The sequence below is a fragment of the Labrus bergylta genome, chromosome 2 (genome assembly GCF_963930695.1).
Source record: "Labrus bergylta chromosome 2, fLabBer1.1, whole genome shotgun sequence".
Lineage (NCBI taxonomy): Eukaryota > Metazoa > Chordata > Actinopteri > Labriformes > Labridae > Labrus > Labrus bergylta.
In genome coordinates, this window is record NC_089196.1 from 22948474 (window position 1) to 22975194 (window position 26721).

The following is a 26721-nucleotide window of genomic DNA, read 5'->3' on the forward strand; positions in this document are numbered from 1 at the left end:
TAAACAGCTCCTGCAGTGGAGCTCAGGCCACATTATGTGCTGTGTACTAATCAGCTAGACTTAAGGTCTCCCGCTGCAAGTTGGCTGCTGGTCAGTTTTACAAATATTTGTGTTATGATAACAAAAAGCAACAATACTCATTAATTATCATGCACTGTGTGTATCTGTGTGTCAATGTGTGTGTGGGTTTTTTTTAAAGGTGGGGGGGGGGGCAAACAGTGTTAGTTTGGATTTAGACTGATCACCCAGGTCATTCAAAATGGGATAATACATCTTGTTAAAGCACTTTCCTTTCCTTTATTCCAGAAAACAGAGCAGCTGACTAAATTAGCGTCTTGCTAAGACAATGTTGATTTAATGGTTAATGGTTAATTTGTGATTTAAAACAATAATAAAATGATGGAGTGATCTGCGAGTCCTTCCAGGAGGATTCAGCTGCCACACAATTTGCGCTGACATGTCAGAAAGAGATAAAAGAGAAATTCATAGATGAGTCCTTTAAGCCCCTGTGAGGAGTTTTAGCCGGTTATAAAACAGACTGTAATATTGATTCCTCTTTATGAGCTACAAAAGCAAATTTAACCATCAGCATAAATGTTGACTATTTCTATATATTTATCTTCAATGTCTACAAAGGCTGCTGCAGAGTAGGTGTCAGACAAAGTAATTAACTGCACGCTGATGAATAAGGCTTTAAAAAAAATATATACATATATATTTTGTACATTTCCTTTCTATGCATGAGTAAAACAGGAAAGTCCCTATTTAAAGAGATACTTTGGTTTAGAAGTGGGGTTTGATGAGTTTCTTGAAGTCCAAAATAAACGTCATATGGTTGTAAGCATATGATATGTATTGTTTATTCGTAACGCTTCTACTTGACACCAGACAGACTTTTCTTAGTGCCAATTTACACGGCCCATCAACGCCGTGCACAGTGGCAGCGTTCACTGCCCCTCTAGTCAATTCTCCTGTTTCCACATTGAGCTTCATGGTCCATCTCTGTAGCATGCCAGCAGCGCCACTACACTCCAGTGTTTCCCCTACCATTATATTATGGGGGCGACTTTTCTGGGCATGTCTCTCTCTCTGCTGTTACTCAGGGGATGCGCTGTTAGCATGCTGCATTCAGGTGCGCTCAGAAACGGGAGTTGCAGGAACAACTCGCAGGAACCCCCGCCCCCCCCCAGAGCTCTAAACCTAGGGGAAACACTGCACTTTGCTCCATTTGAAATGTGCTGCGAGTCTGTTTTCAACGGAGCTCACTGCAAGCACAGCTTGGACAGTATAGATTGAGCCGGACAAGAAGTCAGTCAAGGAAATGCAAAGAGGGTCTGGTCAATTCCAAAATAAAGCACGATATACGGACTCACGATGGTATTTTCCATCACTTTATCAACATTAAGTCAAAACAGACACCAAATGAATAACATAGAATCCTCAGAAAGACAAAGCAACATTGTTTTCTGCACATTTTTATCTTTATTCCCACGTGATCTTGTAGTTCTTCTGTGATGTGTGTAAAACTGGTCATGGCTGCGTTCATGGTCCAAAAACTGGGGCAGGGTGTACAGCGTCTAACGGAGCAAAACCGTGGCCCTTACGGAATGCGGACGGACTACTCGGAAATTGCCAGTAACAACAATTCTGCAAAGCCTTTATGTGCCTCTATAACCTCACTTCTTTCTTCCCCAACAAGCTGATTTGGTTTAGCAAATTAGACTTTAATCAAATTTGACTGCAAATGGCCATATTTAGTAAAATGTCAAAATAATCCAATAGAATTCTCATCGTTTTCTGATGGGTCAGTGTGATTGACTGATACAAAAATCCTGATTTGGTAAACATCAAACAGAATTAATCACATGGGGTTGCATATGCTCACTCGTGATTGTAAAGAACAAAGAGTCTGAGATTAGTTCCCATGGAGAAAGTGGGAGATGACAGCTGGAGAGTGTGATGCAGGCAGTGCTCTTACAGCGGGTCTATTCTGTTGAATTGGTGAAAGGACCATGTCTTTGTTTATTCCGTCATTCTTCTCCTGCACCATGTTGAGTCGCCTGCAGACTTCAGCCCGGAGACCTGCCAGAGAAAAGATTTAGGAGAATAGAATTGTATTAGGCAATGTCACTTTAAAACTGTATTCTCACATTGTGTCTGAGATTGAGGATTGTTTGAGAGCACATGTGGATCTAAGGGGGAAGTAATTATCAGCTTTTGTGTATATCAGAGGGGATCCTTTTGAGAAACAGCTCCTTCCTTCCAAACTAAGAACAAACAACACAATATTGGTGGCACAAAATTCATTTTGTAGTCTTGTCCTTGCAGGAGATTGTTTGCAGCTCTTACCCTGCGCCCATAGCAACAATTTCACCATCTAACCAGTTCTTCTTCCTCTCCACCATCACAAATTTCCCTTCTACTACAAATTACCCTTCATTATTTTCAGTTAACAAAAGGAAGCGTCTTGCCACCCGTTCTCTTGTGTTGATATCTCATTGTTTCCTCCTGTAGGACTAGTGGCAAACTTTACTTTTAAAGTTGTGTGCTCTCTTATGTATTCAGTTAGAAATAAAACAATGACAAGATTGCCATTATGGGGTTAGAAATTTAAATAAACTGGAGGCTGTCTTAGCTCAGCGCTCAGTTCAGGTGCAGCGCTGCTGACACTCACTAGTGGTTTATAAATCATTAAAACAGGGTACATAGCCATCAGCTGAAAACAGCTCTTATGTAACTGATGCTGGTCCCTTGGCCACTCATAAGTGAGAGAGAAAGATTGGCTAGATAAGTCACATTTAATACAATCTAGCTTAACTGGGTTACCTAATTGATAACGTTGGCTGTTCCTGAGCTCAAATGAGTAATCATCTGAGATTAAGGTAGATTAATGCAGATCAAGAGCCTGTGCTCATTCTCCAAAGAGACAGCTACGCCAGTATAAAACCCACCATCCTGAGACAGCCTTCCTTTAGTTTTCTTTAAGGCTTTGTTTCTACTACAAAGGATGAAGACGTGGCCGGCTGTCATCCTGTCGCACAGTCTTCTAAGAAATCTTTCTGTGGTTACACACATAAGATTCAGGAGTCTCATTAGCTTCAATGGGAGAGTTTACGTTTGCTTTGCTGTCTCCCACTCTGTTGATCCCATTCTACCCCATTAACTTTGCTAATTAAAACTTAAGCCTGTCCCATGGGGAGATGCTACATTTCAGCTGGCTCAAATTCCCACATTCATTACCAGTTCCGTGTCTAAAGGCATTGATAAGAGAATCCCTGAGCTTGGTAATGCTTCACAGGTGCAGAGGGTGATGAAGGACACAAAGAAGCACAACAGGGAGCCAAACTGTAAATTACACAGCCGGAAAATCAGCAAAGGCTCTAAAGGGGGTTATATAAGCTACTCCAGAAGGAAGACAAGACCACATGAAAACAGCTAGAGCCAGCAGTAAGTCAAGGACAGACCTGAGTAACACAACAACGATTTCCCTTTCTTTCAACATACAACATGTGCATTCCCATGTTGATGCATAGCAACATGACAGGTATACACTCTGAGCAACACCTTCATCCTCACATTAACGTATGCGTAGTTCATCCTCTACACAGCAGTTAATTAACCACTTAGAGCTCTAATTAATATGCTGTAGTTTGCTAATGTGATAGCAAAGACCGAGGTAAGCCCACTGTGAGGAAGGATTAAAAATCAGAAGCCATTAAGAGCTGCCAGGTCAGATTAGATAATTTCAGAGAGACAATATAAATTATGCATTCAAGCCTATTCCCAAAGTTCTCATTGAGCAGTAGGTGCTTTAAATACTCTCAGGGACCTGGAAAAAAAAGAGACAGGCATGGAAAATTAAGAGTCTACATTTTTGTGTATCCTCACAAAGGTAGCACTAAAGGTGGAGTAAAGTTTTTACTTTGTTTGCTTGTTTTAATCTTTAGGTAATAGGGATGTCAAAGGAGTCAAGGTTCACATCAGTACTCTGAAAATAGAATTGCAATAATATCGTTAGCGTCAGCAGCTGCAGAGCAAGATTTTGAAATTGAGGATACACTACTGTCTTTTACATCGGAGGTGTAAAAGCATTTCTGCTTCCCCAAGACAGCAAATGAAAGCGGTGAGAATATAACCGACAAGACAAAAACTGTGTGCATATTTGGCAAGAAGACAGGGAACTACACAAATACCACAAACAACATGATGCAGCATTTAATAAACACCAAGGCCAAACCCCACTGACAAGCGGGTTTGCAGCCCAACTCGCCCAAACGAGTGCAAGAGCCAAAGAGATTACGAGGAGCAGTGTTTTCATGAAAAAATTAAAGGAATCTTAAATTCTCTTCCTTTGTCTTCAGTCTCACTTTGTAAAATAATTTGTGTGAGAATCGTATCGTAAACCCAGTATCGTGAATCGAACCTGTGGCTCAGGTGGTAGAGTCATCGTCTTTCAACCCGAAACTCCTGAAGCAACATGTCAGATGGGTCCTTGGGAAAGACACTTAACCCCGGAATTGCTCCCGCTGCTTCGTTAGTTTATGAATGGGATTAGTTACTTCTGATGGTCTTCACTACATAGCAACCACTGCCATCAGTGTGTGAATGGGTATGTGTGACATGCGGTGTAGTAGTTGAGTAGTCAGAAGACTATAAAAGGGCTACATATCAGCTCAAGTCTATTTACCATTTACCACTAAAGTCACGTGGTAGTACGTTAGCCACAACAAGGGTTAACAAGTTTAATATTTTACTAGGAAAAAAATAAAGCATCCCAGCCAATTTTCAATTGTACGTATTCAGAAAACCCACCTGCCTCTGAGACCCACCAAAATCCCACAATGGCGCCGCTGGAACACCTTATGCACTCATGACTTGTTTACCAATCCAGTTTGTATTGTATGCAGTCCTGGATGAAATTCACACTGCATACACATGAGCTTTTTCTCCTCACTTGGAACAAGTTTCTTGTAATATTTTGACGAGGCAGAATCAGACATATATTTCTCTGCAATATTCTTTGCGGCATTGAGTGCTTCAATGTCAGTCTGTTGCTTTTAAACAGCTGCAACTAGCTGGTTAATCTAATGAAATATCAATCAAGCATTAAAGGCAACACCCAAGCAGAAGCAGTAACACATATTTAGACCTTTGGACAAACATGTATCAAAGAAAACTTCAACTTCAAAGGTGAGGATGAAGACAGTTTGTGTAAAAACAATACAAGGAAGCAATTTACAGGAAGTGATCAATTACGTGTCCACAAGGTGAAGGCAAGATGAAACAATCAAGAGCCATTTGTTTTGAAAACATTTATAAGTTATTTTGATTTAAACAGAAATTAGACAGGAGGTGTGTGATATTAATTACGGTAGATTCAACTAATCTCGATCTCCTTTTGTGTTTGTTAAATCAGGAGGGTTTGAGAGACCGAGTAATAAATCACAGTCAAAAAGATCTCTTTATCTGAACAAGAATCACTAGCAGAACTGTAATGGTTTGCAATAAAATGCCAAAAATCAATTACAGCCAAATATAATGGAAAATATCAGTTATAAAATAATCTGTAAAATCTTTTATATTGTTCAGCTCTAGACAGAACAAATAAGGATTTATCGTTTGCCTGAATCGTAGGTACAGAAAAGTTTATCTCCACAGCTCAACACTGTGAGAACTTGACCTTTTTTTCATTAAAGCTATTCACTTACATATGTTAGGTGCTTAAATCATCTAAATCCATTCTGTGGCTACATTAACTGAAACTGTGTTTTTGTGGCCAGAGAATTCCTCCTCCAGTTAAAAAGGCATTTTAATCCACACAATGTATTAGCAAAGACGGCATTAATGAGTAAATCCAGAAGTACATAGTGTACTTGGTGTTAGCATTAACGGCATGTCTTTGACTTGCTCATGATCCTTTTTTTAACAAACCAATGGGGAGTAAGGATTCTGCTGAGCAGGAAGGTAGATATCACCACAGGCACATCAATGTGATGGGCTTTTTTTCTTAGTCTAAGTAAACCAGGCTCTTTGAAAGGAATGTTAATAAGGTAAACACACACAGCTACGCACCTGGATGTATCAACTGTCTCTGTTTGACTGCACACACATAGAGAATCATTCTGTGAATCATTGGTTTGTGCGTCATGGAGTGAGAGTATCATTGATTTCTGAGAACAAAAGGAATTCTTTACAATAACTCCCCACTCTCTCTCCCTCCCTGTAGTTCACAGTACTGTTGTTACTGTAGGCTACTGTCCATGGTATATTGCTTTTGGAAAATTTCAAATGAAAGGTGAAAGACATTCACACTGTTTATTTTTTTTCTATTTAACCTTTATTTAACCAGATAAAGAACCCATTGAGATCAGGATCTCTTTCACAAGGGTGATCTGGCCAAGAGGTCAGCAGCACATGTCAAAAGAAAAGTTACAATTAAGTGACAGTATAGCTTAACAATATAGTGTTTTCAATAAAAAGAAAGTGTGGGAGCTGTGACACAACAATAAAACAACAATTTAAGATTTTAAAAACACAGGCACTGTTCAATGGTCTCGCGCTGTCTGTCCCTCAAGATAGAACGGAAAGCTCCAAGTGGAATAAGTTCAGGGAGTTTTAATTCAGTCTGTAGAGTATTCCATGCCGAGGGGGCAGCAAAGCTGAAAGCTCTTTTTCCTAATTCAGTCCTTACCCAAGGAACAGATAGAACAAGTGTAGTACAAAAACGCAGGGCATAGCGACTGCTTGTTCTCCGTAATAAAGCACACAAATATAAAGGAATCAAGCCTAAAAGAGCCTTATAAATTAGGGTCAGCCAATTTGTGTATCTGCGTGCACTCAAAGAAGGCAAGTTGGATTTCAAATACAATTCACAATGGTGGGTGAGACGACTACAGCCAGTGACAAATCTCAGTGCCGAATGAAAAATAGTGTACAAGGACTTGAGACATTTGGATGACGCACTCAAATAAAGCAGGTCCCCATAATCAAGAATGGGCAAGAAGGTTGCTGTCACTAATTTCTTTCTGACGAGACTGGATAACATTAAAAGCAGCTTATAAAAACTCAAAAGCCTGGGTGAGTGAGGTTGAACAGCAATAAATAATGGTGTCGTCTGCATAAAAATGATACATTGCATTTGACAAGTTATTACAAAGATTGTTTATATAGATTGAACATTTAATGGGTCCCAGCACTGAACCTTGGGGCACCCCTTTAGTACTGTCCAGAAAGGAAGAGGTAGTTCCAGCCACCTGAACACATTGTGTTCTGTTGGATAGATAGTTGGCAAACCAGGCAGCTGCATGTTTAGATAAGCCAGTGTGATGTAAGGCTTGAATCAGCAGGTTGTGGTCTACTGAGTCAAATGCTTTTGAAAGATCAATAAAAAGAGCGACACAATATTTTTTGCTGTCCAGAGATTCAATTAGATCATTTAGGACCTTCAGCCCAGTTGTAACAGTGGTGTGCTGTTTTCTAAAGCCAGATTGGAGAGGAGATAAAATATTATTTGATTATAAAAATTCCTTTAGTTGGTCACTGATGACCCTCTCAAACAATTTAGCTAAAATACCCCTTTTAACAGGGGGAGAACAAAGGCCGACTTCTAGATTTTAGGAATTTTGCTGCTGGTAAGACTCAGGTTAAAAATATTTAAGAGAGGCTCAGCAATAAAATCAGCAGCCAATTTTAAGAAAAATGGTTCAATTTTATCAGGTCCTGCTGCTTTACTTGTGTCCAGCCTCTTTAGTGCATTGTTTACCTCAGTGACAGATACAGACGTAAACTCAAACGGGCAAGTGATGGGTTCACTCACAGCCTGCGGAGTCGACGGTGTGTTAAAACTAGCCAGACCAGCATTTGTCAGTTCAGGGTTTAGTGACTCAAACAAGGATCCAGCAGAAATAAAATGATCGTTAAAACAATTTAGTATGTCTGTCTTATCAGACAGTGTACCAGATTGAGTACTTAAAGAACTTGGTAAGTCATTAGTTGTCACATGTTTAAACACTCTGATTAGGTTAGATATCACTTATAAATACATGATAAAATAAAATATGTACTATTTATTTTTCACTAAACACATTTTTAAAAAGGAAAATTTACATCAAGAGATGATTGTGCTGGAACTAAATTTTATCAACTGTTATCATCACTTTTCTACTTATCTCTTTCTACAAGAACTCCAAATCTATCGTTAACAAAAGTTTCAACACTGTCAGCAGCACATGTTCTGTAGCAGAGCATCACAGCTGAGCAGACAACATTCAGCACTATAATTGGTCTATATTGCAATATAACATTAATTATAGAAGAATGACAGTCTGAAGGAAGCAAATCAGTATGCATAGGATTAACAATACAGAACTACAGACAGAAAGAGACAAACACAAGAAAAAAATTTAAAAAGTCAAACTGCCACCTTCTAAAAGGAAGAATATGCAACTTTTTGATCCAGTAGGTATCGTCCTTGAGCACCAGCATGAAACCAAAGCAACTCGAGCTGCACTGATGTGTTAGCAGGCTAATGCTAGCGCTCTTTAGTTTGCTCATAGCTTCACACTGCATGTAAATTTACTCGAAATGACCATGATCTAAAAATGCTTGCGTGACATTCAAATAAGCAGTGAGCACATTATGTTATTCTTCTTTTCTCTAGTCTCTCAATTAAACAACTTTTATACACAAGAGGATAAGCCGGTCTGCCGTCCCGTCCATGTAAACATGCTGTAGGTTCAGCTTGGACAACATCACAGACAGCAGGACTCGGGTGTCACACTCATTGTAGACAGTCATGACTCAGAGGATATACTTGATTTCTGCTACTTTTATGTGTAAAATGTCACATATCCAGTCTTTAAGAAAGTAAAAGAAGCATGTTTCCATGTCAGTGCAAATGTTGATTGCAATGTCCCTTAATGTATTGTTCAGGGGTAGAGGTGTAACAATCCATCAATCTGGATCAAGATATTGAATCGTTGATCAATAATCCAATCAAATAGATGGAAAGTCAAAACACTGATCGACATTGTCATCTTTATGACACGCCTTTATTTTAGCAAGAAAGAGTTTATTAACTGCTCTCTAAGGAAAAACAAAGTGTTTGGAAATATTTTGGACGTTGATTAAAACTGGATGGGCTGCCCAGTTTTATTTTTCTGACCACGTTTGCACTGTTGCAATGTTCTTTTTTTTTTTTTTTACATGTACAAGATCGTCATGTAAGATCCAATACGGATAAATATTTCCCCTCACTGTCTACCCATAGCTCAGGCAATATGAGCAGTATTTGAAAGAGGCTCTGCAAGTAAACAAAGAGAGAAATCCGCTATCACGTGCCTTCTTGGATGAATCAATTGTAGTGGGCTGTCTCATTCAATATATAGTTTATAAATGTGAGGGGAAAAAAAAATAGGAAAAAACTTTGAGTTAAATGATTCCCTTTATTTTTTTTATGTCTCCATAAATGTAATCTGTGAATTCTTCCTCTAAAAATGACCTTCAAATGCCCCATATTTGTTAAGCTCTACTTTATGGGCCTGATACTTTAAATCAGGGTAACTTCTTAATTGGCTTGCATCCTTCATGGTTTGGACTGTGTACTGCTGGTTAGGTAGAGACAACACCAGGCCACGTGCACAGATGTACAGCTAAATGTTACAAGTACAACCAGTGGTTTGTCTTCTAGTAAAAGGTCAACATTTCCACTTTGAAAAAGGTATATTAAGACTGATCAATGTAGGTAAAGTTTGTTATAGTTTTCACATTTGCTAGTTAATATTTGAAAGACCTGATACTGTTGGATATGCTCTTGTTCTGCTTTTTGGTTGCCCCAATCCATCGAGGCACAAAGGACAAGACCCAGACAGAATGATAGAAAATAAAATAAAAAATAATGTAGTTAATTTAAAAAGACTAAAAGAGAAGAAAAGAGTGAACTGATGTGACTTTTGATGTTCATTCATGAACACAAGATTAAAGCATGCATCAAAATTGGCAATCTTTGACTGGCGGAACAAGGAGGTGTACAACGAAAACAGCCGTGAAAAAATAGATCAAATTGTTTTCATCTAACCCAATCTGATGATAATTACACTGATCTTCCTTTTTCTGACTAACAGGATCTGATGATAATTACACTGATCGCTGAGCTGCTTCTGTCTAATACTGGAAGATAAAAGGTTTCTACCTCACATTAGATTCAGAGAAAAAGACAAAGTGCTAATTACATGTCAGACACCCATCATCTCTCCCACTTGCCACCATACTTCTTCTTCCTCTCTCTTACCTTAAGTTTTCTCTCCCTGGCAGCCAGGATGTTTTATCAACTAGAGTGGCATAAAAGGGGCTTGTGCCAACCTGGAACAGACTGAGCAAAGGCTGAGATACCTGCATCTATACCTCTTCAAAACACCACATAGACAAATGTGGAAGCACCTTATTTTATCAGACCCAGTGTATCATATATGTGTAAATATTTGAACACAGACCTAAGAGACCCCTCAAACAGCAATCTACAAACACCATGATGCAACCAACGTCTTACGTAACTGGCATGTTTTGTAATTGATTCAAGAGCAAAAAGTCTAGAGGAAGGGTCTGCGTTCTTCATGCAACACTTGAAAATATATTGTGTAAGCCTATGTTAATGAGTCTGTGCAAGTGTCACATCAGACTCCTCCAAAGACTGCATTTATAATGAACAATGTAAGCTTGTTTCATCAACACCATATGCCCTTTAATGTCTTTTTACCATTTTAACTTTTCATATACATAAACAAACATCAATTTCATCTTTAACCTGAGTTGTCCTCCTGTGGCAAAAAACACATGCCAAACACCAGCTGTGCTCCTCAGACAGCTGAGAATACATTGATCCATTTGAAAGCATGATTCTGTGGCAGGCCTGACATTCATGCATTTTCCTTTTTGCCCTACAGTAAGTTGAATTCCTCAGCAGCTGAAAATAACTCACAATTTTGTCATGGAAGCATGCTGAAAGGCTGTGTTTCACAGAAGAGAGAGACACTGAAGAGAGGGAAAGATTCATTATGTGTGAATGCACTGAAATAACATCTTCAACTTCTCCCAAAGAATGGAATCTACTTGCAGATAGTTTTTGGAGGCCTGTTGTCTTGCTTCACAGAAGGATCATGGCGAGATTTAAATGGACAGTGCTTTTAAACTGCCAACAGTGTTTAAACCTCTTTCAAGACTAAATCACAGTTTTGTATTATTTGCTGTCTTTTAGGACAGTTTTCATGTTTTTGAAAACGTTTTATTACATTGGGTGTGAAGTGGGTGGGGTTAGTTTGAGATTTACCATATAATGTAATAAATTCAAAACCACAAATGAAAATCACAGAATTCAGTTTTAGTGTTTTCTATACTGACACAACAAGAAAGTTAAAGAAAAAAAAAAGCATAAATCTATTGGTCAATTTGTTATCATTCAATAGCAAAATGCCTGTTTAAGATATGTTCACCCAAAAAACACAAAGCCCATTGGAAAATCCCTAAATATCTAAGAATTTTACCCACAGTCGCAAACCATGACATTTTAATATATAGGCCTTCATTCTTAGAAGACTAAAAAAAGAGATAAATTCACATTTTAAACTTCTTCCATTTGTTCTCTTTTGTGGTTCCTCTGTATTGGCTAATGAATAACTTGTCGTCCAGTACCATCTGGTCTCAGTTCAGCCAGACACTTCACAGCCTATTGATTACAAGTTCAAGTAAGATGGGATTTATATGGTGGAATCATTTACAGATGATGTTCAATGACTTAAATAGACACTGGAAGGTCGCATTGCGCATCAGGGCCATAATGTTTGACCTAAAGGTAATCAATTGCTGACATGAAAATGCTTAATGAAACCACAAACAGATGTGTCATATCAACAAAACCACAGACCTGCAGAAGTACCCCAAACAATTTAACAGCAGGTAGATTTAATTTATAAATAGAAATTACTTTCAAAAGATCAAGGTAGAGAACTTAAACTTGCAGGTGAAATGAGGTGTTGAAGGTAATGAGATCACACTTAAACGAGAAGAAGGCCACTGAGTAAGTACTCTGAAAGATATATGGACCGAAGGCAATGTAGTGAGGTCACTACCAAGATAATGTGGGTTTATATCCTTGGAAGGCATCTGACTGCATTAAGGTCCTTGAGCAGCATACTGTCTCAAACCATGAATCATTGTGTTCATTTTCAAGTATATGCTCACAATCACACACTTCATTCACTAATTAATCCATTAGCTATACCTCTTATCTGAGCAGTCTAAGTGCTGTAGTATAAAGTTTATAGCCTCTCAAAGTACAGCTATTCAGCTGCAAAAACTTTAAATTAGCTGAATATATATTTCTAAATATATGCCTACTTTAGTTTAAAAGAGCATCTCAAGTGAATTAGTATTCAAGTTCAGTTTTGAAGAGGAATATACTTACATGTAAAATAGGGTTAATTGGGTGAAAAAGATTGTATAAGGGGCCAAATAGATGAAAGTAGCAGAGGGCAAGATATCCTGTCTTTTAGTCTCTGTGAGGTGATAAAGAATAGATTTTTAAAAAATCTTTATCAACAACATCAACAGCTTCATCATCAATAGCATCAATATCATTAAGTGGTAGGTGTTCATTCTTTAAGATAGAAATGGATGCAATGGATCAAAAAATTCCACGGTATGGATCGGATCAAGGGTTTTTGCCATGGATTCAACCGGTATTTCAGCAAAAACTAAAACAAAAAATATATATAATATAACGTTTGGCTCCTCATCTAGCCATGACTCAAACTGTGCATTTTATCAGCACTACAATTCAAAAAGCATCTCCATGCATTTTAATAGTGTACCACCTTCTCAAATGTCCTCACTCTATACTAATATCTACAATTACAAAAATAATAATACAAAGCAGTTAGATGACCAACACTCTGTTATTTAGAAATAGCTTTTAAAAATCTGAGAACAGACTGTAAAACAAAAGGCGGCATCATTCCAATAACAGTGTTTGTTTTACTTTACAAAAAAATGTGAACGCTTTCTGTGAATTACAAGTTAGACAGTGAAGCCGTCACAAAGTAAGGGCCTGCATACATTCAGTTCACTGGTAAGATGTCATGCCGATGCAGCTCATTTATGTAACATCAAACTCTCTTCATGGTATATATGCATAACCTCTAATGTGTAATGTGTAATGTGAGTGTGTCTGTAATTGTTCCACATGGTTTCCAAGCCTTCAGAGAAAAAGATAAATTAAGGCAATATATTGAAGTCTCATGATCAGAACAACACAATCAAGGCACAGGGGTTATATGTCAGAATTAGGTTCGGAGAAATGTGAGTGTCATTATGTTAGTACAATGAGGAGCCTGGGGGCTGACGAGGGTGAGTATTATTTGATAATCCATTCACCCATTTCCCTCTGTCTGTATGGTTAGAGGAATACAGTGGAGTCACGTCTAGTATTTTGCCATCACTTCTCAAAAAAATGAAAACATAAAAACTGAAATGTTTTGAATCCATATGCAATTTTTGTTGAAGAACAAAATATTAGATATCCTATTAAACATTTTAGAACAGGTAAAGCTCAATGAATCTAAATGTGATGGAGGGGTTTTCCATTTCTTCTGAAATATCACCAGAGGCCCCACAACACGATGTTATCATGATACTTGAGTCTCTATTTGATATTATTGCAATTTTAAACATTTTGCGATATGCTCAGAATTGTGATACCATAAATTGTGATATATATTGCAATTTAACTTGTTTAACTGCATATTATGTCCTCAAAATTTAACTAAATCAAGAACTGTTTATTCAAAAAGAAAAAATGCCCAGTCTATTCATCTCACTTCAGTCTTCTTATTTCTACACAATGGGAGTCAAGCCCACAGACTGACCAACACTGTGATAAAAGAAAAACTCTGTCAAAGTCATTCATTGGACCTGACCCGGGATCAGCCTTAAAAGCTGCAGCCTTGAAGGCTCAATGCGGAAAAATGGGGATTCCATCCTGGCCCTGGAACAATAGGTAAAATCTGAGTGCCGGGAAAGGGAGTTTGCTCGGGAACTTGACATGTGCTTTGTGGACTTGGGGAAGAATTACGACTGTGTCCCTCAGATTCATGTGGGGGGTAATGAAGGAAAATAGGGATCCCGATGTTAAATCACAGCAGGGCTTGCATCCTCAAAAGTCTAAGTTGTTCCCTGTTAGGGCTGTTGTGGTAAAGGAATTTTCCCTGCGGTGATCCAAGGTGGCTCAATAGCGTGGTGTGCGGTATTATTGTGCAACAAATTGCATCGTCCAAATCAGCTGGTTCTCCTATTTCATTTAACTGAAAACCAAGATGGTAACAAAGGGACAAAGTTACATTTGGTTTAGATACCAGTGCAGCTGCCTGCGTGTCCCTCTAAACATTATGTGGGGTGAGGCGACTTAACGTTCAATAATGGTGGTATCCGTGATCTTGTTTTTAATCGCGGTTATTCAATTTTTGGATTGTAAACACAATTGTTTACGTGTTTATAATTTATTGTTTATCTATACCACATACATCGTATTATCTCGCACTGTTCGCGAGTTAGTTTGTTAAATTACCGCTGTAATTCTTTTGTCTCTGCACTCCAGCTGACGGCTGTGCTCTACGTGCTGCAGACCGAGAATGAAGCCGGTGGGTGTTGACGGACAGGGGTGCACGCAGCCGAAACGGACCAGAGCACACACGCAATGCACACGTATCTGGTGGAAGTTCGGTGTCAGACTTTCACATCTGCTTTTTGCAGATGTTGTGGTTCAGTTGGCTTCATCAAGCTGGGACTTGCAGTAAGCTCTCAGCAGTTTGTAGCCAAGTGTGATGCAGTTGGGATTAAGGTCGGCACCTCCAAGTCCAGGTTAAAATGTTTTGTCTTTTTTTTAAAGAAAACAACAACACAAAAAACACTACATTAAATGTTTCAATGGACAGCTAAAATCACCATTGGGATAAACCTTAATGTTAATGGCCTCAACTGCAGGAGCATTAAATATACAAGGAATAAAGAGTCTCTTAGAATAAGTAACTCCATTTAATAAAAATTATGCAGAGCAATGTCAGAGAATTTAGCAGATTGTTAAACAAATAAACCTACAAGTTGTTAACACGTAAAGTAGCTATGCCTGAGTCTTTTTGCTCTGATGTACACTGTGCTAATTGTCTCAGAGCTTCCTGTGTGTCAGTGCTTCAATTTCAACTACCCCACTACCACCATTTTCTAGATGGTGTTTATTGTTTAACCTTCTTCCTTCTGTAGAAGTCTTGTTCAAGTATAAAACTCACCATGGGATTGGGATGAACAGGCTCAGAAAAGTATAATTTATTTTTCTGTAGAATCTACCTGGAAGCTGATCTTTCTCATTGCAGTTTATCCTGAAAGTCCTCTAGCAAAAGCCATATCGTATTTGTGATCTAGTCAGGTGGATGTACAGCTGAAGTAAGGTGAAAGCCTTGTATTCAGGAGGGCTTTGTTAAAACATAAGAAATCAATATTTTTTTTGCTTGGGATTTTTTTATGTGGATATGACAATGCTGTATGTAAGAACAGCCTCCAGTAATAGACTGCAAAGAACAGTATTGTGGTGCATTATGGGGCTCCGAAGTGGAGGCAGTGGTCTTGCATTATAACATCTGTTCATGTTTCAACAAACCTGCAGTTTACTTGCTTCATTTGAGCAAAGCTTTATCTTTAGTTTTGGTTTCAATTTCCATTACTGGGGGTTTGTATGCTGATGAAGGAATCTGCAGTAAAGTCCTTCAAAATCAGCCCTTGCCCGTTTCAAGGAAATAAGAGCGGAAGGGGGGCGTTGTGGTATCATTATTTTGTGGAGTAAATTTTAACCTTACTTGCAGCAGCGTTTAATTCGACTTCCCCAGGTCAGGGACCAAGTCACCAGTGAGATAATACTTTTCTATACTGCAATGTTTCATTTGAAATGATAATGGATTGCAGAGTTTCGCTTCCAGGAAAATAAAATGTATTTTATAATTAATAGAGATTTGTGGGCTAATTTTCTAACACTGATCAGTAGGCTAAAAGTCACTTTAGAGATTGGATTATTCCACAGATTTACATTATTTTAGGCTTTTGCATTGTAAAACACTGTTGTATAACCTCTATTTTAGATACACAACAAGATAATTATCAATTAAAACATATATAGAGTGTTTTCTTAAATGACTGAACTGCCTGCTTTTTCCATTCTTGCTCTGTAGCCTTTTTGTTTTCTGGTCCTTTCAGAGAGACGAAGGCGTAAAACGTAGGTGTGAGCAAGACACCAACATTTTCTCTATGTAAGAAACAGACACTTGTATAACATCGGCTTGAAAAGATCTTTTTTCTTTGACCTTTGTATTTTTTTTATGTTGTGTGCCCCCGTAAGGTACTGATGTGGAATCTTGTGGTTCAGGGAAAAAAGAAAATAGAACAGCACATTCCTTTTCAACACAATCCTTCACTGAAGTCATACAGTGAGCAGTAGGAGAATACTGTATAGTCTAAGTTATGTCCTGAAATGAGACTTTGTACAGGTTTGGCTCTGGACTGGCCATGTTAGGTTTACATCAGATCAACAGTAGCAATTTATTTAACAGCATTTCTGCCTTTTGTGGATTCTGATCATTTTGTATTTTTGGTTGTGATGTATTTGGTTTTGAAATGTGTTGTCTTAGCTCAACATCTTTTAGCATGGGGAATAAAAGCAATGACTTGACATGAATGAGACACGCACACACAAGCCCTTTTTGCATTGTTGTTTAATAGACTTGAAAATTGCTTGATAGCTGGTTTGTTTATTTGCTTTTGCATTGCTGTATTTTGATGAATTTCATTACTGTTGCTGGGCTGGTTGCTGTTCTATACGGGTTGACAATTTTAATTTAACAAGTCATACTTGACTCTCACTCGCACCCCACATTCAACTGTGTCAAATCCAAAGTCTTTAACCAAATTCTGGTAAAACATAAAAGTAGCGGGCCGATTACAGACTCACGATCATGTATTCGTTTTCAGTGGCTGTTGAATAAAAGGTTCATTTGTCAGCAGCTAATAATGTTCACATTTTAAAGAGCTAATTTGTAAAACTACCATGATCTCTTTTTTCCTTGGAAACTATGTATATGACCTTCCTCCCTTACTCCTGTTATATATCGCAGTGTTTCCCCTAGGTTTACAGCGTTGGGGGGAGTGGGGACAAGCCGACATGCCGACATGACGACACAAACACTTGAAGGAATCTTGGTGTTCATGTGTTACTTTTAATGACAGCTGTCCTTTTCTATCGGAAAGGTGTCCTTAAATGACTTATTTTCCTGATTTCCGACTCTATCCACTATCCTATCCCTACAATAAAGGCCCAAAAATAAACCTTAAAAAAAAAAATATATATATATATATATATATATATATATATATATTTTTTTTTTTTAAATATAATGGTAGGGGAAACACTGTATCAACTGTCACTACAAAATGAAATGAAGGTTCTTGCTTAGTAAAACCAGCATCTCTACCCTGTAAGCAGACAGGCGGTTCCTCTTCTCATCAATGATGTTTGAGACTGCACTGAAGAGTCTCTCACTGTCCAAACTGGTGCATGGGGCACAGATATACTTGAGTGCAATAGCCTCCAGTGAGGGAACTGTGCCCTCCAGAAATGTAATGGATTTTCTGTCCTTAAGATGGTTTGCTCTGTGAGGTAGTTCTGCAGCTAACAATTGCTGATGAGGCAGTCACAGGTCCCATCTCCAGCTCACTCTCTTGTAAGATCTCATCAAGTAAACTGCCAAGGCTCCTTTTTTTTAGTGTTTTGACATGGTACCTCTTCCACAGGCTATGGCCCCTCTGGCAACATGACATGTACCTGTTGCTTGTTTCTAACGTGTTCAGCATGTCATCAATAGCCTGTTTTACATTTTCTGCTGTATTTGACCACAGAGCCCACAAACAATATTGCACGCTTAAGCTCAAAAGTGGAGGAATCAATCCAGTGTGCAGTAATGACATGGGGCAAACATCAGATCTCCAAATGTCTGTCGTGAAACTGATAGCAGTCACATCATGATTTAAATTACTTTGTATGTTGTCACAAACTTTGTTCTACAGCTCTGGTAAGGCAGTGTCTAAAATTAAGTGTCAAGGCAGCATACATATGTTGGGGTTTTATCTAGTCAACTTTGGTTATATTCTTTAATAATTCTATTTAATTATTATTAATATAAATAACAATATCATTAAACTATGTTTAATCAACTCGGGGGCACCACCCTGAAATCAGGGAAATATAACCAAACTATCACTAAAATCAGTCTCAAATGAGTTACTTAATTACTAATATTATTAATAATTAATAACTGTATATAATAAATTGAAGGTCTGAAATCCGTACACAAAGCCCTCGCACCCAGTTTATATAACAATGTAAATACACCAGTAATAACAAACAGCTGCTCTCTTAAATCATAACAGAATTTATTTAAACAAAGCAACATCAATCCAAAATCAATGAACTTAATCAAAGAAATCACGATTACAAACTAATCTAGCAAACAAACATTATCAAGCAAAACTTGTGAATGACGTGTAAAAGTGTAGTTATGTGTGTGTGTGTGTGTGTGGATGAGCGAGAAAGAGAGAGAAAACAAGATGGTGGAGAGAGACAATGCCCCTTGTGGCTTCGTCACATGTGGACAAACTGGTGCACAACAAAGGAAGCCGTGTGGCTACCTTTTGAAATAGTTGAGCTCTCTGAGCTGAGTTCAGTAACTGTTACTTAAACACCAGAAAGCCAGTGGCCAGACTTTGATTAAACAGCGGGTACACTGGTCTTTCTGTTTGTGAAAGCCGTTGACTGAGAGTAAACTAGCATAGCATTACACACATAGGCGAACACGGCGGTTCATCACAATAAAACAAATGCAGCAGCTTACAACAGATAATAAACAGAATGTGACGTCTCGTCAACAATGATGCACAATTATCAGTGGTTATAAAATAAACATAACTATTTCTGCCCAGACCAAAGCTCTTACTTGGGGTAACTCCTGGTGATCATTACAAAGTTGGTTGGAGCTACACTCTGTTGAATATTAAATCAACAGATTCAGGAAGGTTTCCTTCATGGCAGATGTAGGAGGAGGGTAGTGGGATTCAGATCTTCGACCAGAGCACTGCTCTATGGTCTTCTAGTTGCAGGAGCCGAGTACTTTGTGTCCTTGTGGATTCAGGGATCAGTGGGCTTCCTTCAGCGTTCCTTAGCTAAGACTTCTTTGTATAGTTACCCCCAAAATAACTCTAATCAGGCTTGAGAACTGCGATACAGGCCTGAGTCCTTTGTCCAGCACACATGGCTGAGGCCCAACACAGACCATGGATCCAAAATTCCATAAGATGGTAAAAACCTTCATTCTCTACCGCTGAGATGGACTGGTTATTCAAAGTAATAAATTCAACCCCCGTAATCTTTCTGGCCTCTTCGCTCCCTTGAGGATATTTATCCTAACTGTTTTCGCTTTCTAGTTTGTAAATACTTCCACACTGCTGACATTTTAGCCATTGTGTTGCTAGTACTACGTCACTTGTGCGTTTGTGTTCTGCTGTAAATTGTGCTCAGTTTATGACAGCTGACTAACACGATCAGGCTTAAATGATTACCCGCATATTGCTGATCAGTAAAAATATGGCCAAATCGGCTCCGAGCAAACCCCTATACAACGCCGCCGGGCGGGCGTCCCCGCTGCCGGTGCTTCGCGTTCCGGGCTACCTGGTTGATCCTGCCAGTAGCATATGCTTGTCTCAAAGATTTGTCTCAAACAAATAATAGATAAACCCACCAGAATAACTTCTCGTTCCTCAACCAGAATAGACTTATTATTTACAAATCATCCTGAAAGAATTTTAAAAAACCTACAATCTACTCACAGGAATCTCAGATCATAATATAATTTTGTTCTCACGAAAACTCTCAAAAACAAGATTTCCCAACTCATACTCAACTAGAAGTTGTCATGAGTTCATTCCACAAAACCAAATTCCAAGTCTGGACGCAGCTCTCAAAGAGAGTGACTGGAGTGAAACTCTCATGAGTAAAAATATAGAAAATGGTTGTGATATATTTGGTTTAAAACTAAATGAAATAATGTCACCATTTCTGAGAAAGGGAAAACAAAGAAGAAAAAAAAAAGGAATCCACTGCCCTGGATAGATGAAGAATGCAGAAAACTAATGAAAGACAGAGATATGTTGCTTAAAAAAGCATTAAAATCAGGTCTGACCACAGGCAGACAGGGATTTACCTCAATTAAAAATAAAATAATAAGCACAATGAGGAGGGTGAAGGCAAATTTCTTCATGACCATTATTGAAGATGCAAAAGGAAATAACAAAGTTATTAGGCAAAATATTAATAAACTAATTGGTAGCCAACCTAAAAATGGCACTGATAATTTTGAAATAAAACTTAACAACGTACCTGTGCAAAATCCCTTGAGTATAGCCACTGAAAAGAACAAATACTTTATGAATTCTGTTAACGAGATAACACAACAGTTTACCCCCCTTAACTGTATACATAACCTTCCTAATCCAAATCATGCGGCTTTTAAGATAGTGTAAATATCTAAAACTAAAAGAAAACCAAGTCTGTGACCACCTTTAACCTCTATTATTGTCTTGTGTCACTTGTGCCTTTGTATTTTATTTGTAATTTGTCTTTCTCTGTTACCTGCCTAGGGACAACAGATGGAAACTAGCACTTCTGCTATAATCTGGCATTTTTACAGCTACAATTGTTACAGCTGTTCATTAATATGCACTGTCCCTGACAAATAAATAAATAAATAAAAATGTAGACATGCTAGTCTAAGTACACACGGCCGGTACAGTGAAACTGCGAGTGGCTCATTAAATCAGTTATGGTTTCTACACTTGAGATTGGTATTGGGCCATCCCTACCATAAACTGCCACTGACATTTTCCCAGTCAAACAAGCACTTCAATGTACGTTAAACCAAGTCATCAATAGTTTATTAAGATTATTAAATTATTCAAAGAAAAAAAAATCAACCTGAGTCTGCTTTATATAAATAACACATTTCTGTTAATGAACCGTAGTAACAGAAGTAGTACTATGCATTTTAGAAAGAGTACTTGTAAAGACTACTGTCATACTTATGTAAGCCTTTGCATTAAACCATTGCATAATGCGGATGCAAATACAAATATATATATATATACTTATACAAAAAGCTGCTCATCTCACCTGGTCCTTCACTTGCACAGAAATATCTGCAAAGCCATTGCGAAGGCTGTATTGAGGCATGAAGGGCTCTACATATAGCTAAGTAGAAACATAATGTAGCTGAAGAGGGGTGCATACGGCACAGCTGTGCACATACATTACATTTTAAAATTCAAATCTGATGACAAGTGATGGTAAAACACTGCAGAAGCTAATTCAACAGGTGTGTGCAAAGTTTGTCAAAAACAAAACACCCCTCAGCTTCACTCTTCCACCTCGAGCCTACCCACTTAGTCTTGTATCCCTCCTGCTCCTCTTCTTCTCTCAAACAGCTGTGCAGATAAACAACAAGGTGCTCAAGTGGAGAAAAGAAACATCCCAAGTGACGGCCCAGGGTGAGAGCTATTCTAATTACACTACAAAACACTGCCATGTTTTTTTATTTTTGTCATACTGCCATCTCTCTCTCTCTCTCCCTCTTCTGTTCCTCTTCAAAGCTGAGTCTTTAGCTCTCCAGTCTTCGAAGTCCTTTTTTACCCTCATGACAAAAAGCTAAAGAATAATTTTCCTCATTTTCTTTAATGATGTTCAAAAGTCTTACCGTTAAGGGTCTCTTACCTTTAATCCTCTCTCTTCGATCACCTGCCGCCTTTCCTTTCTATTAGGGCTGGACATTGGCAAGGACAACAAGATATGAATCACCATACATGGGTCCCAATGGGAAATATATTACAATAATTTGCAATACTCTTTACTGAAAAACCTAAAATTAAATTGAGTTAAACCTTTTCAATTTAAAAAATAGAATACAAATGATTGAATATAGGGTTGCCACAATATACGAATTTCCAACTTTAATCTTTAATACAAACAATAGCAATACATGTTCAAGACCAAAGCAACCAAAATATAAGCCCTGGGAACCTGAAATTGTGAACATACAGTACAAGCTGAACATTTTTGAACAGGAGGAAACATCCCTTTTTTCATTGACATTCAGTTGGGGTCCCTTCCAACTCATGGTCTGATCTTAACAGTCTCAAAACGGAGAGGCCGGTGACACAAAGTCATTATTAAAGAAAATGGGTTCTGAAAAGCCAGCCACAAATTAACGCAAAAGCAAACTCTAAATTGCGTTTTGTCAACTAAAAAATCTGAAATTGACAGTTAACTTTGTTAAATTTGTAGCTGGTAACTGGTTGAAGACTTCGGCTTGTGAGGGCAGAAAAAAATAGACAGTTGTGTGATTTTACTTTAAATGTTTAATTATAAGCCATTATTCAGTGAGTATCAACACATACAAAGCAATCAAAGAGTTTTCTTAATTTCCATTGCCTTTAACAGTATGAAATGTCATGATGACTTAAAACTTCACTTGGTGCTAAGCCTATAGATAACAGGAAAACTGAAGAAATATCATTTATTGACTACCACAGGCAGTTACACTAAAATGATGCACTTATAAAAGCAATAAAAACCTTGTATTGTCAATCCAAAATCATGCCTTCTCCTTCTAAAATGACCAACGGGGCTTGAGCAACAAAATAGCATATAAGTCCTCTCGTCCTATGGCGAGGTTTCCTTTAATGAAACAAATAAAAAAGGTACAGCAGAGAACAGGTAGTAGTTCGATTTGTATTGTAAAATTCCTTTTATTTGCTTCTACAGTCATTACATTATCCTCATATTGATACTCCCCAGCCCTTTCAAAAGCTTATTCTTAACGCAAAAAAAGCAACTCTTTTCCCTATTTCCATCGTTTTCGCCCTAAATTTAATTCACACACAAACCAGGACAACACAATTTTTCTTCCTCCTTACTCACTTCCTCTCCCTTGACTTATAACTCATCCCTGCCTGTTTGTTTGTTCAATTATGTTGTTCATTTCTTTTATATCTCCTTCCTTTCCTCTTTACTTTTCATCATTCTCTAGCCGTCTCTCTCTCCCTGTCTGATGCAGGTTATTCCTCCAGGAGACAATCTGGCTGTGATTGATCAACTCATCTCTTCTGCATTAGAGCGCCAGAGGAACAAACCATAGCATTAACAACACCAATAAAACTGATGACGGTAATAAAGAACTGCACGCTAGCATTATCTGCGCTGTTGATATAAGTAATGGTGAGCGAGTTATCTTGGATGGATCTTGCTTTCTGACTCATTCCCTCTCTTTCATGCACACACAAATAATACATACTCTCTGCAGAGAAACTAAAATCTATTTAACGAGGCAATGTATGTGATAATCAGGCCATAACTTTCTAATTCACGAAGTGTCTTTTCTGGAAACTAGCAATCAAATTAGATAGAATCATTGCTGCTCTATTTCAAGTCTCAGTAAGATTCCCAGGACCCCCCTGCTGCTCGTTAAAAGAGCTTATAGGCTGGAAAGCTTTTGGATAGAACAACAGTTATTGAAATGTGATCCAATCCTCTTTTCTCAGCACATTTCACACATCTTAACAAGGTCTGGGTCATGGTCAGGATTAGCCCCATCATCAATATGTTGACTTACAAATTAATCACTGTTGTCAGTAACCTCTGAGACCTTAAAATAAATAACTACACACAGTAAGTCTCTTGATACTTTTCAAACAAAGAGCCACAGACCAGCGTACAAAGTGAGAAGAGAGACAGTTTGCAACTGTATTGACAATTTAAATCCACTTATATACAGTACATGTTCTATTACCTGATAAGTAGAATACTTCTTTGTGTGGATTGATAGTGATAAAAGCTTTATCAAATGGAGGATTCAAGGAGAAAATCATTATCTTTATCTATTCACTCTAAAACATTAGTAGAGTAGTTGCAATTAAGAACAAAACTTGACTTTTCAAGCTCAAATGTTTCAGAGAAAAACAAAACCATTCCAAGAAAAGCAAAGATTTATACTAAGTAATTACAAACACCCAAACAATGTTGAATAACAAAGAATCCCTGCACTTAATATCACCTTAAAACAGTGTTCAGCTTTTTTAGCTCTGATGTCATATTAAAAGGTTTAATTTTTAGAAGTACTGTATGAGACTGCTTTTCACTAAAGACTGTTTTCTTATATTTATAGGCTACATGTTTATTTAACACCAAAACTCCTATTTTACACACTGTCATTTTTAACAAAGTCTGCACTTATTACACCAATGTTGTAACTTAAGAGTTTTCAAAGTTCGTGTTTCAGGTCACTCAGTAAACTATACAATCGCTATACTTTGCCAGATGCAACAAAAATTATATTTAAGGACTAAATGTATCCAAGTTTGAGAGTTTGGGGCCTTAATATCTATAATTACCCTTCTGAAAATGACCAGAGGCCCAACAAGGTAAAGCTTATGTATTTCATTCTATCTGTGCGTGTCCGTGAGTCCAATTCTCAGAGAATGATATCATAAAGTTCCTACTCTATGCCCTGCAGGCAGACAGGCCCAGCAACACTAGATTGATGTGTCCAATAATTCCAGCAACATCTCATTTAGCAGAGAACAAAGTCTTTGCTTCCCATCAGACACTCATTCCCTAACCCCCCGTCTTAAACACCTCTGAGTCCTTAAACCCTGCATTGGTTGGAACTCTGAAAAGGGGGTAAAATAAAAACATAGCATCAATCAAAGAAGCTTGGTTTTAAAAGCTGGAATAAATCATGGCAATTTAATATTGAGGGTTTTGAATTGCGGAGAATTGGATGTACTGAAGGCATGGATGTAGTGGTGATAAAAATTTTATCATGATTTTATCACAATAAAAATCGTGATAAAATCGTGATCGGCAAAAAAAAATTGTGATATGATAATTTATTTTTTCCCATATCGCCCACCTCTACATGCAAAACTTCTCTGTTTTGCAAGTTGACAATGGCACATGGACAGGATGGACTTTTTGTCACAGCTATCCAAATTTTGCAAATATATAAATTATGAATGCAAGGGTTACTGCATTGTTGATAAAGGCGAAAAACTTTGTTTTATTTTAAGGTTAGTAATCAAATATCATCATTACTGTCTCCTAAGAAATTAGGCCTAACGGGTAAATTCAGTTGGGGGATGGGGCACTCCAGTGAGAGACATTAGTGCTCATGTTAGGTCTTCTGTCAGTCTTGTGTTTGTTATGGGTGTGCAGTTGTTAAGCTAGCTTCTGGGGTTGTCAAAACTGTCAAACGACAAATGACAAAATTTAGCATTAAAAAGAGAAAAGAAAAGGTTTCCATTTGACCTTAATGTTAAACTGAACTACTGAACTGAGTTTTGCAACTGGCGAAGGATTGTATGATGGGAATGTGACGAGCCTGAAAGGACAGACCATATTTTTAGTTTAAATGTAAGGATACTGGGTAGAACTGTGTGTGATAAGATGATCTCAGTTCGTGAAGGATTAGAGTGTGTGGACGATTTTACAAAGCAGAGAGATCGTGCAACAGTACATTCTACCATGATACAGTTCTCTGCTCCTACACAGATGCTTCCCCCCCCAATTGACTGCTGCTTCGCAGCGGAGCGGGATTAATGGCTGAAAATAAAATAAAAACTTAAGAGTTAGGTTGTAAAAAGACCTCGATCTCAGCTATATGGAGGTGTTCGAGATTTTCCAAAACCGACAGGACATACGTTATTTGTAGAGTTTTCACATTTAAGGATTGCACTTTGGATGGTGACAGAACTAAATATTTTTTGAGAGTCAAACAGATTGTTGGGCAGAAAAACTGTCAGCAATGGGAGATATAATCCAGTTGTTGAAAGTGTTGCTGCTGGTGTTTTCCTGCTCTCTCTTGGTTTACAAGTTACTAACAAGCCTCTGCACTCAAAGCTCCTCTGTTGTGATAACGGAATCAGCAAGTCCAGGTTTTCAAATGAATGCATAACTGTGTGAAAATTTACCTAATAAACACAAAAATAGATTTATAGACACAAAAGAGGACACAAATCTAAATCATATTAAGTGGTGCAGAAAACGCTCAAATTCTGCATACAAATTGATCAGAATGCAGGGAAAGACATTTTTGGAACTAAATGTGTTCTGGGGGAGACCTCCAGAAGTTGTTTTCACTTAAAATTAAAACAAGGACATAATTAATTCAAAACCCTTCCTGCTCCCTGCAAAAGAGAGTTCAGGCCATTTTTGCAAGTCATGTTACTGATCAGATAGCTAAAGGCTGACATACAATAAAACCAATGAAATGAAACATTTTACGAGGCCAACTGCTCTGAATTTTCAATAATTTTTAGGAATGCCTGTAGCAGGGAAACTTCTCTACTAAACTGGAATAATAAATACCAGTTTTAACCGGTAGAGATAAAATGGCAAGGGCAGTATGATTGGGATTCTGATTTTAAAAACTGTATCCTAGGATACGGCTTGCAAAAGCGTGCTTCATTCTACATCAACATGTCATGCTTTTAACAGCTTTAAACAGAGCTTGTGTTTTGAGTGATGGTGAGTCA

At 37.9% G+C, this 26721-nt stretch overlaps 1 protein-coding gene across 2 annotated transcripts in view; it reads right to left on the reverse strand.

Moving 5' to 3' along the window:
- gpat2 (glycerol-3-phosphate acyltransferase 2, mitochondrial) overlaps positions 1 to 26721 on the reverse strand; it is a 143838-nt gene that overhangs the window by 32237 nt on the left and 84880 nt on the right. For both annotated transcript variants that reach the window (XM_065949328.1, XM_020647470.3), the window contains exon 3: positions 1979 to 2082. In XM_065949328.1, the coding sequence (XP_065805400.1) occupies positions 1979 to 2050 (72 nt within the window). In that variant the 5' untranslated portion in view covers positions 2051 to 2082. The remainder of the gene's footprint in view (positions 1 to 1978; positions 2083 to 26721) is intronic.